A 16812-nucleotide genomic window follows, 5' to 3' on the forward strand; every position below is an offset into this window, starting at 1 on the left:
TGAGTGAGGTATAGCAAGAATCCGGTTGGTTCCACTGTTATGGAATGTTCCTCACTCAGCTGTTTCTTCTCTCTCTTCTTGAGCTTCCCCTGAATACATCCTGCTAGAAAGTGAAAGGTGCAAGAAAATCCACGGCTGGTAGTAAATGTTTAGCAATTCACCCCTTGCGCTAAGAACCAACACATTCCATAGGCACTTATTTTTGAACTTTTTATAGTTTTCCTTATTCCAAATCTGTACGTATATACAGTTAAGGAAAGTTAAAAAATTTAATTTCCAATTCAACATCCCCTCGGTACACGAAGTACACAGAAACAATCTATGAGCTTTATCGCAACGGCTTCTTTTGGACAAGCACTGTCACTTTGGAAGTCATGTTCGACCAGGGATGAAATACAAGAATATATATAAGAAATATAAAAAGTGTTTATCAAACAGAAGCATAAATTATGTGTTATTCATTCCCATAATAATAAGCGAGGAATAATTTTTATAATTGAAGGATTATTGGCAGAACCTGAGGACAAAACGGTTAAGGGTAATTCCACTAGAGGAAGAAATTGAGCGCTGATGATGTCATGGAAACTAGTAAAATATGGAAAATAATACAAGGAAGCCTTCTTGTCCGAAAAAGGAACAACTATCTGGATATTAATGCTCGAAATCTGTATAGTTGCTAACAACAATGATTTGAGTAGAACCATCCTTTACAAAAAGTGAATCGACATACTCACCCAACCTCAATTATTTCTATCCTGACTGCTCTTCTGTCCTGTATACCTGGGGACTCAAACAATGTTTATTTTTTTGTTTTCCCAATGCCTGAGTGGGCCTAGATGCCATCCCAAACAGCTCTGGACTACCGATTAGGTAGGTGCCATTAGTGCCGTACGGTTGTCAAAACAAATGTATATTATTTTGTTGGTAATACACAGTATTTTTACACCTCAGCACAGTGATAAAAAGCCATAATCTCGGAACTGAAAGACAGTAACATATTGCCCAAGGCATATGTGAATTCTAGACCTTGGTTTATTTCCATAGATACCAACTATACTAGCTCCTGTCTAATACTCAGTCTTCAAGCCATTTCCAGTATTAGAAGTTTCGACCACTTTTTCACTTACGAACACTAGATCAAGGTGTGGTCCTGAAGAAGAAAGCAAATTTCGATGCTATTGCCAAGCTTTCGACCGAACTTTAAGGACATCATCAGGGCAAAACAACCTTAAATTTGTGTACAGATTGACATAATTAAGTTTGTACAGGCGATCTCAAATTTTCTTAAAAACCAACTCAGTCCCAGCATTGCCAAAGACTTGTGGCACTACATGGAGCCTGGCGGACTAGGTCGGTGGCGCGGCGCAGCTTATTTGTAAAGACGAAACCAACAATTGCGACGTGGGAAATGCAAAATCAACACTAAACCGCAGCGCTAGTCAGATGAAGGAGGAAAATTCTACCAACATGGCCCAGAGCTGTTCCTACATAGTGTGCGGACCTTCACAATTCCGCGCCGCGCCACCGACCTAGTGTGCGCCCAGCTTGAGACTTACAGTCCTTGGGACTGAGTCGGTCTTCAAGTAAATTTGAGATCGCCTGTAAAAACTTAATTATGTCAATCTGTAGATATAAAATAGGTCCAAAGCTTGGCAATAGCAACTTAAATTCCTCCTTCTTCAAAACCATACCTTGATCCAGATTGTTTAAAGCCATTTGTACACTAGACTTAGTCGGCATGAACTGGAATCACTTTTTTCCAGGCCACCGTGAATTCGGTTTGTGACAGACATTATTCTGAGTCGAGGTCATGGCGTCCTCCTTCCTTTTACCTTCAAACGTTATCAAATCCATTCTGGCGGACTTCAGTTTTTATATGATTAACCACTATATCTTCCTAACAATCTTCCTAACTCAGATATTCTCCGAAGAAATATAATTCCTTATATTTCCTCATGGGTGTGCTAGTAAATGACAATTTAAATAAAGTATAACAGACTTTTAATCATGATAAAATATGTAAAAAAATATATTTATTAATTATTGGGAGATTTTCCTGTATCTTGGACGTTTTTAATTTCGATCTGTATCCTTTTTGTTTTTTACACAAGCCAAAATGATCGGACAGACCAATTAATTATGCTTTAATAAAATTATTTATGTCCAATTGGAAGGCAAATGAAAGTTAAAATCAAGACTTTTCCGGCGAATATAAATATTGAAGCTAAGAATATATTATTTATGTGATTATCAGCCCATGAGTAAAAACTTAAATAATGTTTCAACAGACTTTTATCGGGAATATGATTCAAACAAGCCCTTTTCCACTGGGTATCGAGAAGGCGCAATCCTAGCCTCATCACAGGGTGAAATGGCCTGTGAACAGGGTATGGTCTTGAATGTATTATAACAAGGTATTGTTTTGCGAGTGAATGGCTTTGAGGACGGTTAGCATATCTGGCCGGGGTGTGATTTGCACTCGTTAGGCAAATGGCAGGCTCAGGGGCGCTCGGCTGGCAAATCGCACCCTCTCCCAGGCCCGGAGCGTAGCCTGACCTCCAAATCGACTTTCGACAGTTCAATTGATCCGTGGCCCCTTTTGAAATGTAAAATGGGATTAGAGCGGGCCAAATGGTATACATGATATGTCATTTGTATCTGCTCAAAGAGCTTCTACAGTCGGGTATCTGGGTCGTTTTCAAGGGCCAATCGAATTGTCCCGTTGATTGTTTTAAAAAGAGATTCTCAACCCCTATCAGATTCCCCTTTCCCATATATGTCTTGTACGACGAGTCAAGTAGAAAACTGGAAATATTCGAAGGTACATTTATTTATAACTAATTTTAACTAAACTAAATATCAATTTTCCTATAGACTTATAAAGAAAAATGATGAAAACTTTCAATCTGAATGCAAGTTTGCAGATTCTCAGATATATAGCAAGATAAAAATGTCCATAATTAGAAATATAATTGCTTACAAACATAGGTAGTTTACGTTCAGAAGGGCAGGCTGGATTCTGTAAGAATAAATCTTGCATTGTGTTTTTTTTACATAATTAGCGGCCTAGTATTCACAAAAAGGATATTACCTATTAGTGTTTTTATTGATTTCTCAAAAGCCTTTGACAATGTAAGACATAATTTGCTCGGGATGAAAATGCATTCATTGGGGAAGACTGCACGCATCCTTAAATATATACGACTCGGCGACCTTGCTCATTGCTGACGAGTACCTTCAACAACTGAATGACGACTTGTTAGAAGATAGTATTGCTGTTACGAAGGGGGTAATTCATGGAGAATCCCTGTCGCCCTTACTTGTCTTTCTATTTACACGGCATTTCGTTCGCTTCTTTGAAAATTAGAAAGTGGTAAGTGTTAGATTGGATGAAATTGTTCATCTAACATGCCTGTTCTTCGCATATGGCGTATTACTTCTAGCTGAGTGCTATAGGAAATCTTAGAGTATACTTCACATATTTCCTGAATACTACTCTACAAATAAACTGTATGTAAATGGTAACACGATTAAAGTTCTAGTATTTCAGAGATCCCTCCCCCTAGTGCAAGAAATTAAGAATTTTATATTTTGAGTCGCAGCAATTGAAGTGTGTAAATTCATTCACTTACTTGGGCATATTCTTTAGCTATTCGGGTAAATTCAATTTAGAAAAAATAATGCACTTAATAAAAGTAAGCGAACTTTTGGAAAGATCAAAGAAATACTTATTAAAAGTAAATCGAACTTCCTAGCGAGGAAAAAAAAATCTGTTTTACTCAGTTGTCACTGATCTACTTATTATGCCGCTGAGCTTTGGGCGGAAGAGAATTCAGAAGGATTCCACAAATCGCAAATCAGGATTAATCTCTATTCAATTAATATCGACCAGGCATTGGCTCTGTTTTCAACCCTTTATTTAGACGGATTTCCTCTCTTTATTTATGTGAAAATTATTGTTTCAGAATGTTCCCACTTCCAAGCAGAGAATGATATATTGTACTATGCACATAATATATTTTATTACATTATTTACAATATCCTATAAAGCCTAAACGGACTATAAAGGAGAGGAAGAACACAAGAGAACAATAGATACAAAGATACGGTATACAGATTGCCCCAAAACAAACGAAGGAACCATATCGGGTGTTTTTCCTACAAGCCCAAGATATGAACAATGAATTAGCGAAGGAAGTACACTTCTGTCTTTCAGGTAGAAATACATACTATCAACGACTGTGCCCTAGAAAATTTAAAAGAAGTTACACTCGCAAAAAATCCTCATAAGATCTGATAGTCATGCAGTCATTAAAGCATTAGCAGGTTAAAAAAATCACATCAATATTAGTCAGTGGATGCATCCAAAATCTTTAAAACCTGGGGAACACCTGATGTAATCTTGGGTGCTAAGGCACAGAGGAATTTTGGGTAAAGAGAAAACAGACACACTGGCCAGAGGAGGATCTGCAAGACTATACATAGGCCCCGAACCCTATTCTTGGGATAACAAAAACAAATAATTGCAGAATTGATCAAAACAAAAGGAGAAGTTGATAAGCTCTAGCGACGGTAGACACAGTAAACGTATGATGAAACAACGCTCACCAAGACTGGCAAACTCACTGCTGCAATTGGAGAGTGCTAGAGACTCAGAGGAGTGATAGGACTACTAACCGGTCACTGGCATCTGAGAAAACATCTTCGCAACATGGGCATATACACCGATGATCCATCTGCAGATTATGCAATGAGGAGGAGGAAACAGCCACACATATCTTCGAATGCGAAGCAACAGCAAAAATTATAATAAATTATAAAAGTGTCCTTAGAAGGAATGATGACAAAATGTTTAAAGAAAATATTTGAAACTAAAATCAGTTGAAAAGAGCTTTACATATTTAAAAAGAGAAAACATTGTTATAATTAATTTTAAACTGTTAAGAAATAAAAGTCACCCATACCCCGAAGTTATTTCCTTCTTGGATTGTGTACATTAAAAGAGGGAGAGTAATTTTCTCCGGGTTACAATAACAGTGAACAAAGGGAAGAAGAGTCGCGGAAAAATGAGGGACAAAAGAATAAGAGCATCACCCGGGGATGCAAATAGAGTGGCATTGTACAATAGAGAAGAGTTATTTTCCGCTTAGTTATACACATCAATTAAGGGGAAGGAGAATGGTGTTTTTAATTTGTTCCTTGTCCGAGGGTGCTCTGGGGTGCCTGCTGGCCTGGAACAATCCCGTTTGCGAAGGGAAAAGAAATTTCCTTTTTCAATTTTCATCCGGGGTGGAGCCTGATCCCCAGAGGGATGAAAGGCCCTTACCGCAAAATCAGACAGCCCCCATGGTCCCGGCCTACCAAGGATTCATGTTACTCTCACTACACGACCGCATATTAATGATTCTCGGGCCGTGTGTTGACCGAGTATTTACAAATAGAGAACAGAGATTAAAAAAAGTGTCCCGCTAGGTCGTTCTTTATTTGAAATAGTTAAATCCTTATTTTTAAATTTTTAAATCCTTAACTGGATAAACTTTCGCCGGCGAAAGGGCCGGTGTGATGGAGTCGAAATTGCAGCCGGGGATCATTGCTGTCATTAAAATGGTAGAGTGAGGGGCCCTAATTGTCGCCCTGCTAACTACAGGTGTTAACTTACTGGATCAAACAGCCGGATTCAATTATCCGGGAGTCAAACTGCAAACCTCTGTCACCCGAGACGATTATTTCACCGTTTTCGACGAGATATCGTAAAGCCATTACCTTCGTTAGTGCGTTCGTTCTATTGTCACTCGAGTAGCAGATTTTTCCCTTCTTTTACTATTGGCCGACTAATTGTGTCTAACAAGCTTTCAACAAAATATTTGTTGTCAACAAAAGCAACATACGATAAATAGTACGAGTAAAATACCAAAGATGAAAAACAATCTCCGTTTAGCCACATATTTTCAAACTAAATATTTAAAAAACTTGTTTTTCACTTTTAACCGAATTATATTTGCATTTATAAAGATCAATCAGGGATCAAAAATACAAACTTTTATATTATAAGTATTATAATATAATAATTAATATATTTATAACATGATATCTTTAAAATATACACTTGCCATGTAGGTGAAGGTTTGCTCTCTTTCTCTCTCTCCCTCCCCCTCTATATCTCTCTGTTTATCTCTACTCTCTCACCCTATTTCTCTCTCTCTCTCTCTCTCTCCTAATTTACCTAAATCTCTATCTATTTATCTATCTCTAACTGTATTCTTATCGCTCTCTTTCACCCTCTTCTTATCTCTCTCTCTTTCTTATTAGATTTCAGTCTCTCCTTGCTTTCCTACATCACTCTTTCTCTGTCTGTATGTTTCTCCCTCTCCTTAGTTTCTCTTTCTCTATGGCTCTCAGTTTCACTGTCTATCTCCGTATCTCTCTCCCTCTCACTCTCTTCTCTTTTTCTCAGCTTTCTTTCTTTATCCCTCAAACTATATTTCTTTCCCTATTTTCTTTTTCATATTTTTTATATTTGAAACAGATATGCTTTATTTATTACTATCACATTATTATTCCTTTTTCTTTTCTCTTCGCTCTCTTCCTTCATCCTTTCTTCCTCACTTTCTCAACATTTTTCTATCTTTCTCTCGCACTCCTTTATTTCTTTTATTCTCCCTCGAACATTTTTAATTTTTCTTCCTATCCCTTCTCAATGGTTATATTTTAAGTGGCTTTGCTATTTCTCTTTCATTCTTATTTCATCTCTTCTCATCTCAGCCTCTTCCTTCATCCTTTCTTCCCCCTCTCTTTCTCTATGCTTATCCCTCTTTTTCACTCTTTCTCTCTATTTTTCTCTCTCTCTATCTATCTATATCTCTATCTACCTTTATCTATTTCTATCTATCCATTTATTTATTTATTTATTTCAACGGCTATTCTCCCTTTTTCTCTATTCTTATCTCTCTTTCTCTCTGGATTTCAGTCTCTCTTTGCTTTCCTCTGTCTGTATGTTCATAGGTTAGTAATATTTTTGACAAGCACGAAGGATGTGATAAGAACAAAGTTAATAAATGGTCAGAAATGCCAAAACTACAGGTTCATCACCTTGAGAGGAAATCTCAAAACATAGCAACATAACTGTTTAGGCCAGAATTAATGCTTATTTTCATGCCAGAACTCAGGATTATTATTAATTAATAGTATTTTATTAATTATGTATAAAATGAGATTACTGTATTGGCATGAATATAATTTTTTAATGATAAAATGTTTGAAGAATGAAGGTATTTAGTACCATGTATGAAGACTTTTTCCTGAAGTGAATATGATATTTTGGTAATGGCGAATTCATTAACAAAGAATCATAAAGGTCTTAAATGAGAAGAAACCGAAATCCTCATAAACACTAGAAAGAAATGACGGCCGTTATAAATTAATTGAGCTGTCTGACAAAGATGTTTATCATATGTTCTTTAGCATCTATATCGACGATATGGTATACTACTGCATTGCTTTCCCTCTCTCACTCTCNCTCTCTCTCTCTCTCTCTCTCTCTCTCTCTCCCTCTCTCTCATTTTCCCTTTTCTCATTCTTATTCTTCTCACTTTCTCTCCTCATACCTTTACTGTTCCTTTTTCACTTTCCCTTGTTTATCTCTACTTCATTTTTTCTACATCGCATTTATTTCTCTTTCTCGTTTTCACGTATCCCTCCCTCAAATCGAGTTCTCTGTTCGAATCCCGGCTTACCCATGGAATTTTAATTGAGAATTGTTTAAAAAATTCACTCTAAAGTAATTTGGTTCCTCGTCCGCATCACCCAGCGGTTATTGGACATTTACCTTTCATGGACCGGAATTATTTTTTATACTTTCACTCATATCTTTTCGTCCTTACTTTGTTTTTCTTCGCTTTCTTTTCCCATTGAGATTTTAAAATAAACACAATAGTGTTATTAGTAAAACAAACTCCGAACATTCGAAATGTGGGAATAGCAACTCCCTTTGTTCATCAATAATCGATTGTATTTTATTTACAACTGCTTTGAAAGAGAATTCCGAGGAAATCTCTGTGGCCTATTATTTTCGATTTGACGCGTGGACTTTAATTCAAAGCGACTTTATTCAGATATTTTTCATCACTGGAAACATCGTTTTTATTTTATTTTTTGTTTGTATCAAAAAAGTCACGGCCCGGGGCAAAGTGATGTTGCCAGGTAACAATTAGATTGGCTCTGTTGACTGTGGGAGGTGGTCAGTTGATTTCATTTGTGGGGTTTGAGGAGTGGACAGTATAAGTTGGAGGCATTTCCCAGGAGGCCGGCCCGGTCCAAAGCCTCCACTTCGAATCAATAGCCAACCCTCAAATTTTCCCTTGTAATCGAGTGTGCCTAATTTGGCTGCCGTAACGTGACAATCGGGGATGTATAAATTAACTTAATTGAGATTTGATGACACCGCTAGACTGATATCAGTGTTAAAAGGAAATTAAAATGGAGAGCAATAAGAAGATCCGATGAAACATGATTACTTTAATCCTTCCCATGAAATTAATTCAGTCATTTGATCAAAGAACACTATCCTTTTCACGAATACAATATCTTTTACACAAATATAAAATAAAATGTTCAATAGTTATGCTCATTATAAATTCGTCAATTAAGCATCATGCGTTGAAAAACAGCCAATACTCTTAAGCAAATAACAGCGAAATTTTAATCAAACAAATGAAAGAATTATTGCATACATTGATGATGAAATGAGACTAGGAAGTGGGAGTTCTCCAAGCACCTCAGCCTTCTAACTTATTTTACTTTCCTAGTTCCTTTGTTCAGTCTGTCAATTCAAATCTTTTTTTCATGAGTACTAGATTATTTACTGTTTGTGCTACAATTCCTTTTCCCCTATTTTCTTTGTATCCCAGGTTATGCCTGCAATCAGCAGTTGCTTCGCATTCAAAGATGGAAGGCTCTTCCTCCTAATTGCATAATCTACAAATCATAATCATTGAATGTGCCCATGTTCTGTAGATGTCTCAAATGCCAGTGACTTGTAAATAGTCCTATCACTTCCCTGAGTTTAATAATGTAGCAGTGAGTTTGCCAATCTGATGAAAGTTGTTTTAACATAATTTTATTGTCAGCCTCCCTAGAGTTTATCCATTTCTCCTTTGTCCTTTTCAGATCCATTCTGTGATGGATGACTGTGTTTGTTTTTGCTATCCCTAGATTATGTTTAGGGCTTATATATGATCTTGCAGATCCTCCTCTGGCCAATGTGCCTGCTTTTGTGTTACACAAAATTCTCTTGTGTTCTCCCAAAATATCATCAAGTTTTGTATTTACCCAGAGTTTGGAGTTTTTGGTTGCATTCACTGACTAGTTTTGATGTGATTTTGTTGATTTCTAATGCTTTTCTAGATGCTTGGCTATCCAACCTTATGAGGATTTTTAGTCAGTTTGATATCTTTTAAGATTTTCCATGGCACAAGCATTCATGGCATGTATTTCACCTTGAAAGATCTAGACGGTGCACTTTTTTAATAACTTTGCAAGCTTATGTTTTAGGCTTATACAAAAAACGCCTGATTCATTCATTACTATGTTTTGGAACTACATCATTGCATCTGATGTTCTCCTGGATTTTCTTCTGCTTTGTAATCTATTGAGACTTTATAAGATGTTGTAGAGTGTTTCCGGGATCATATTACATACGTATTTTATGATTATTTGCAATGTTCGTCAAGAAATTAAAAAAAATTTCAAGGATTGTAATCCATGATGAAAGAAGAGGAGTAATATAAGTTTGATCAGCATGATTATCATTTATGATCAAAGAGGAAATTGCACCATTTACTTTATTAAATGTTTAAACAGTTTTTCAAATCTGCATCAAGATTGTTTATATACGTAACAAGGTACGTATAATTAATTATCCAAAAGAGGGTTTAAGTATGCCCTCCTTATCTAATGTTTACTCAGGATTTGCTCATTAATTATTTATTATTTTCCAAATTATGTTGGTTTTTCATTAAAAAAAAATTGCTTATTGGATTATGTCATAATGACTGACAACTTGGCTAACAATGTATAAAATCAATCTGTACTTTCACCACAGTAGAAACTTACTTCTACTTAATATGAAAGGATGGCAAAACTTGTCTTTTGTATATTTGTCCTTTTTCATACAATTTTTCTCACCGAAGCGAATGTTAATTCCCTTTATAGAATGATGGATGAGCCGTTCCAACAGTACATGCCGCTTTGGTACACTTTGAAGCACGCGTTTGGACGTCATTCGTGTGTTCAGGTAAATTAAACAAAAACTACTAGTTAATTAAAATTACTTAAAATTATCACTGTCTAAAAATCATCATTGAAACAAAAGAATTAATGATTTTTAAGGTCACAACTGATCAGTCACCTCTAGCTCAAGATGTAATGGGCCAAATGTACAAAATAGCAACCACTTGGAGTTTCATAAATGGCATCAACATTGATATAAATAACTGCAATGGATATGTTGTGGTAGCTAAGAACTTGAAATACTTAAAAATTTTACTGTCCAGGATTCCATTGCATTTTCAAAACAGAATTGTTTGCTTTATTGACGGAGGGTGGAATACAAATCTCAACACTTTTCTACAAGTAATTATTTCAATGTAATTATCATAAAATAATCAGAAACAGACACCAAATATAAAAATAAACTTATAAAAAAGTTATAAATTCAATCTATATACTACTCTGTAACCTGCTCATCTTTGATTAACCTGGCCTACCTATCTTGTTTATGTTGTCTGTCAAATAGATTTTGTCATCTAAAGTGGTTGGGTACTACTAAAACAGACACTACATCAGTCCTAACATACAACATAAAATCATAAAAAGGGTTACACTGATAAAAAACAGTCTTATACAATCAGATACCCAAGCAGCCCTAAAAACATTTAAAAGTAAAAAGTCAAATCCAAAATAGTCAATTAATTCATCCAAATCTCCAAAACCTATGAAAACATATCAACTTAACAATATGTTGGTACCAGTGCAGAATTCTGGGTAATGAACAACCAGACAAAATGGCACATGAAGTATCTGCAACAAGAACAAACAGACTCCTCCATCTCAGAATGGGTCCACATAAAACAAAAGGAGACATGGATGAATTATAGAGGTGGCAGGCATATTAGAATATGATAAAAAAAAAAAAGCCCTTACCAAAAATAGTACACATTAATACAGTTAGGCAGGGTAAAACTCAGGAGAATAATAAGATTATATGTAAGTCACTGGTATCTGAGAAAACACCTACACAACATGGGAATATTCAAGATGATCCCATTTGTAGGTTATTCAATGAGGAGGAAGAAACTGCCTCCCATATTATCTTCCAATGTGAAGCAACTTCTCGATGAAAATGTAACTGAGGATATCAAGAAGACCCCCCCCCCCAAAAAAAAAAAAAACCTGCAGCAATTGACAGTCCGTGATCTAATATTTCTTAAAAGAAGGATCGAGTCCAATAAACTGAACTAGGAACTGCTACTAGGTATAGGGAAATTACAGTAAGCCAAAAGGATGTATGTATGGGAAACGCTCACTTCCTAGTATTCTTTTCATCACCAACATCATCAACATACTACATTACCTGTACACAAAAAATAGGTACTCGTTGGGATGCACAAAGAACAACCACTGTAGATGGGCAAATGCCAAAAAGTAAATAAAGACAGAGTAAATAGGCATAAGTGGACAATCAGAGACAATCAAGCTATTACATAGATTTTGCCTCACTTTCTCAACATAGAATAGTCTAATTCAAAATAAATAGATAATATTATGGTAAAATCATGGAAAGGCCACTTTAAAAGAAAACATTCAGTTCCTTCCATGAAAGCTTGATTAGTTTTTAAATATTTTAATTAGTTATACTTTTTATCCAAGGTCTTGGTTGAGAGGAAAAAGCTAGTGTAAAACTAATTTCAGAAAAATAATCACAGTAATGGTCTAGCACACTTTATTGCTTTTTATTAGGAAGTTGATCGTAATTTTAAAGATTCAGAAGTCTTGATTGCTGTGATGGGCTCTCAGCCTTCATTCTACAAGAGGGTCCAACCAAATTCCTACTTCACTCGAATCATTTACCCCCTAGGAGAATGGTCACAGGAGGTAAAAAAATGTTTTTTCATAGAAATAAAATTTTCAAAAAAATCTTTTGTTCCAGGAATATGAAATATCTGATTTTAAAGGAAAAGAGATAATAGTGGGAGCTTTCAACTGCTCTGTATTTTCTGAATTAGGAACTATGGACAGTGATAGTGAAGCAGGTAAGTAACATGGTTAATACTGGTCTAATGAATAGCTAAAAACAAAAACAATTACAGCTGCTACAAAAGGAGCAGAGATAAAACTTCTACAAGAAATTTTTAAAAGGCTAAACCTGACATACAGAATAAAAGTACCAAGTGACGGAGACCCATGGGGCAGGCTGGTACGTGGTAAATGGTCAGGTGGGGTATTGAAAATGGTCAACAAAGGCGATGTGGACATTGCAATCTGTGGCTTATGGATTACTTATCCAAAAGAGGTCTCGGGCATCACAATGTCCTACCCTCTTGGACAATTGTGCATGAGATTGCTCGTACCAAAACCAAAACTCTTAAGTACCAAATGGTATGATATAGTGAGTCCATTTCAAGGCAGTCTTTGGATGTCTATCATTGCTGTCATAATTATTGGTGCATTCCTTCTTCAAATATTTAAAAAGTTCTCAAGATTGGATCAAAGTGACAAAGGTTTTTATACATTTTTATATAATGTATTGTATGCTTGTTGTGTTGTATAATGTATGCAAATTGATAATAAATCATGTATTTGTAGGACACAATTTTTTGATCTGCTTGTTACAAGTCATTTCTATTTTCCTGTTAAGTGGTGTACTAAAGACAAAACGAGGAGCACTGAGGCAGCTTGTGACATGGTAATAAATCAATAATAAAATATAAAATAATAAACTATAATACAATAGTTACAGTTCTACATATCTTTATAGGCTGGTAGTATTTAGCTTTGTCTTGACGACATGCTTTTCAAGTGGTTTAATTTCAAATTTAACATCGCCTCGGTACACCAAGAAAATAGAAACAATCGAGGACCTTTATCGCAATGGCTTCTTTTGGACAACAAGCACTGTGCCAGATTTGGAAGTCATGTTCAACCAGGAAGTAAGTTCAAGAATAAAAATTACATTTGTCTGAAAGTAGAAGCATTCTATACTGTAATAAGTAAGGAATAATTTTTATGATTGAAGGATTATTGGCAAAACTTGTGGACAAAACGGTTAAGGGTAATTCCACTAGAGGAAGAAGTTGAGCGGCTGATGATGTCAGGGAAACTAGTAAAATATGGAAAACAGTACAAGGAAGCATTCTTTTTTGAAGAACATTTCAATAAGGAAGTACTTGAGGAGTTTGAAGTAGCATCGTACTGCAACCAGAAATACTTTTTCAGTTTTGCCAACAGGCGTGGCTCGCCGTACATAGAATCATTCAGAAAGTTCATCCATAGGTTCCACAACGGTGGTCTCATAGAGAAAGAGATGAACCATGCAGTAAATGAACTCGTTTTGCATCAACCGTATGTTAAAGAGGTGTTGCGTATGACCAAAGGTAGGATGGGAGTACCCCAGGTTCTCAGTCTCAACAATTTGAGAGGTGCATTTTTCATATGGAGCATTGGTATAGCAGCTTCGATGGTTTCTTTTGCAATTGAGAAATATTTCTCCCAATGGATCAAGTGTATTGACATATGAATAGAATACAATTACCAGCACATTTACAAAAGTATTTTATAACTCTTGATGCTCGACCACTCAGAAAGTCAAAATAAGTATGATGTATTAGACAGACAGATGTTTAATATAGTACTCCTTTTTCTATGGAACTCCATAATTAGCAAAATTATTTAACTTTTAATGAACTTTTAAATAACTTAAATCGCTTTAATTGTTTTTTAAAAAGTTATCCATACATTAGCTGTACGTTAATTTTGTTATTTAATTATTTACAAATACGGTCAGGAATGAAGAATATTACATTCTTAAATGCAAATTTATAGTACAGAATTGATGTTAAGATTAAGGTTAAATTTAAAAGGAGTCATCCTCTTTACAACCTAACATTCGTGATCACTATTGGCCTATTGTGCATGCTCCATTATTATCTAGAGTTATATGCTAAGCTTAAGACTTTTTATCAGATCCCAAAGCTTTGTCAAGGATTCCCATGTATATCCTTCCGGATTGAGCTTTTCTTCTCTTAGGAGTTAGAATCCCAGCCTGCAGAGGCCTTCGCACCATCAGAGGACATGTTCTGCTGTTTCTTGCCCTTTCTGGCAATGTATGCATAGGATTGTTTCTGCTGTGTTGAGTCTGCAGTGCCCAGTCAATCAAGCCATTCTTGCCCTACCACATCTAGGTTTGGCAGTTTTGACATTAGTTTTGCAATGGTCCTTTTATGAACTTTTTGCATACCTTTTTCCTGAAATACAATCCCACTGAACCAAGGATTTAATTTTAATCCATAGTCTGATAGACGTATGTTAGATTGCTATTGGTATGGTCAATTAATGATATAATGTTAACCATTTCATGCTTTGAATTATTATTATATATCTGTATTACTTGTATTACACATAATTTATGCGCATGTATACTTTTCTTTATATACCCATTCATAATACAAAGGTCTGTCACTTGCACTGGTTTGGTGACCTCCATGAGTTAGGTGGAAAGCAAAGGCTCAAGATACTGGGCAGAAACTTGTGATCAAGGCTTGGGTCTGTTAGTCTGTACTCCAATATAATAATAATACCAATGTGTAGAGATTAGTGACCGTTAATCGATAGTTATTCAGATATCGTGAGATGCGGTCGGGAGTGATGTAGGTTTCAGAAAACCATTTTCTTTATCGTGCCAACGTTTCGATCTTTTATTGAGATCATCTTCAGGGCCTGGGATTTACAAACAATGTTTACACTTAACAAATACATTTAGGATGTGGATAAGTGAATTTATACAATGCAAAATATATAAAATGTTTGAATATAAAATATATTTTGCATTGTATAAATTCACTTATCCACATCCTAAATGTATTTGTTAAATGTAAACATTGTTTGTAAATCCCAGGCCCTGAAGATGATCTCAATAAAAGATCGAAACGTTGGCACGATAAAGAAAATGTTTTTCTGAAACCTACATCACTCCCGACCGCATCTCACGATATCTGAATAATAATACCAATGAGGGGGTATTCTGTGAAGGAGAGTTGATTATGGAACAGCTTAGGTATAGATCACTACTTATTTAGGTTAGTTATAAAGCAAATGTATAGTACGATGGAAAAATATAGTTGTCAACACTCCCAGAACAATGCTGTCAGGCTGCCAACAACAGTAATTCTATTAATATATGCGTTCCCTTTATTAGAAGCAGATTGTAAGCAACCAAAATGATTATATTAGCTGATATATAAATTATATATTACGCTACAATATACCAGAAATTGATCATTTGTCTTACAACCCAATGTTAAATGAGATCAAAAGAAAGTAGAATAGGTGAAAGAAGGCGTCATGAAAAGGAATGATGAGGAAAGTTAAAAAAAGTGTTGCTAATTTGAACAATAGTCAAATGGCATAAAAAGAATGTGATTATAGCAATAAGCAGTTTTAAAAATATATGAATTTATGTAGTTTTATAATTGTTCACGTTATTTAAGTAAAAGCAACTCTGATCAAATATCTTGCTTGCATGTCTAACAATTATTTCTGACCTGACGAGAAAACAAAAATTTACCATACCAGAGTTAGCTGAAAATTATTTTTACAAAAGGCTAGTCTAATAAGTCTACAGATGTAATAAAAAATGTTTATACAATAATAATTTATGATAAAAACACAAATAAAAGTTTTCGTTCATCCAACTGGGGGGGGGATTATTATTTGCTTACACTTTTATATGTATTGTATATGTTTAAGATAACTCCATGATAACCATGGTTTTCGGAAGGCGATAGCCCAGAAGGAATGTCAAAGGAGTTCTATTCTACTATTTTTAGACTGAAGACAAATCATGGCCTATGGGGTAGCTACAAGAAGAGAATCGGTTTGGCATCATCTCTGAACTGTCCCACTTGCAATTTCCCTTCAAATCCTTCTCACATAATTTTCAAATGCCCGGAATACACAAATGAAAGAGATAAACTGCTAAAAAATCTGAGCAAATTCCCAAACGTTCCCTAACCAATAAACTTAGAATCTGTTCTATTATTCTAGTTTATAATAAGCAACAATCCAGCAGCATTCAACATAATCTATAGATTTCTAAAGTCGATAAATGTTACTTTTTGATTATCTTCAACCATTAAAATTTAGAAGATGATTGAGCTGAGTGAGTAGGTGCGAGCGCACGGCGGAGGCCTGGTCCTGTTCGGCCAATCCCGTTGGGGTGGACAGGGGGGAGACAGGGCGAGTAAGCCCCAGTTTCCTCGCAGACGAGGACTTTTCCAAAATTATCTCGATGTTATTGGTTTTTATCCATGTCCTCCAAGGAGGACACTGAACAAATAGACAAAAGCGAAAAACCATATGGATCTTCCTCCTCTCCTGCCCTGGCGGGGGGATGTTGGCGGGGGTGGGGTTTTTCGCCGAGGGATCGTGCCCATGATCCTGCTCGACAGTAAAATTAAAATAGAAAACTTCATGGGTAATATACCAGCGTAAACCCCCCCCAAAAAAAAAATTAAAAAAAAGAGCTCCACAATAGAATAT

At 35.6% G+C, this 16812-nt stretch overlaps 1 protein-coding gene across 1 annotated transcript; it reads left to right on the plus strand.

Annotated features, from left to right (window-relative positions):
* The first annotated feature begins 12037 nt into the window (after positions 1-12037).
* Positions 12038-13930, plus strand: LOC106660995. Its single transcript, XM_024229833.1, has 6 exons — positions 12038-12150; positions 12206-12308; positions 12366-12776; positions 12862-12961; positions 13034-13205; positions 13292-13930. The coding sequence occupies exons 1-6, from the start codon at positions 12061-12063 to the stop codon at positions 13790-13792; spliced, it is 1377 nt and encodes a 458-aa protein (XP_024085601.1). The 5' UTR covers positions 12038-12060; the 3' UTR covers positions 13793-13930.
* Positions 13931-16812: the final 2882 nt, after the last annotated feature.

The sequence above is a fragment of the Cimex lectularius genome, unplaced genomic scaffold, assembly GCF_000648675.2.
Source record: "Cimex lectularius strain Harlan isolate CLEC.00 unplaced genomic scaffold, Clec_2.1 scaffold377, whole genome shotgun sequence".
Lineage (NCBI taxonomy): Eukaryota > Metazoa > Arthropoda > Insecta > Hemiptera > Cimicidae > Cimex > Cimex lectularius.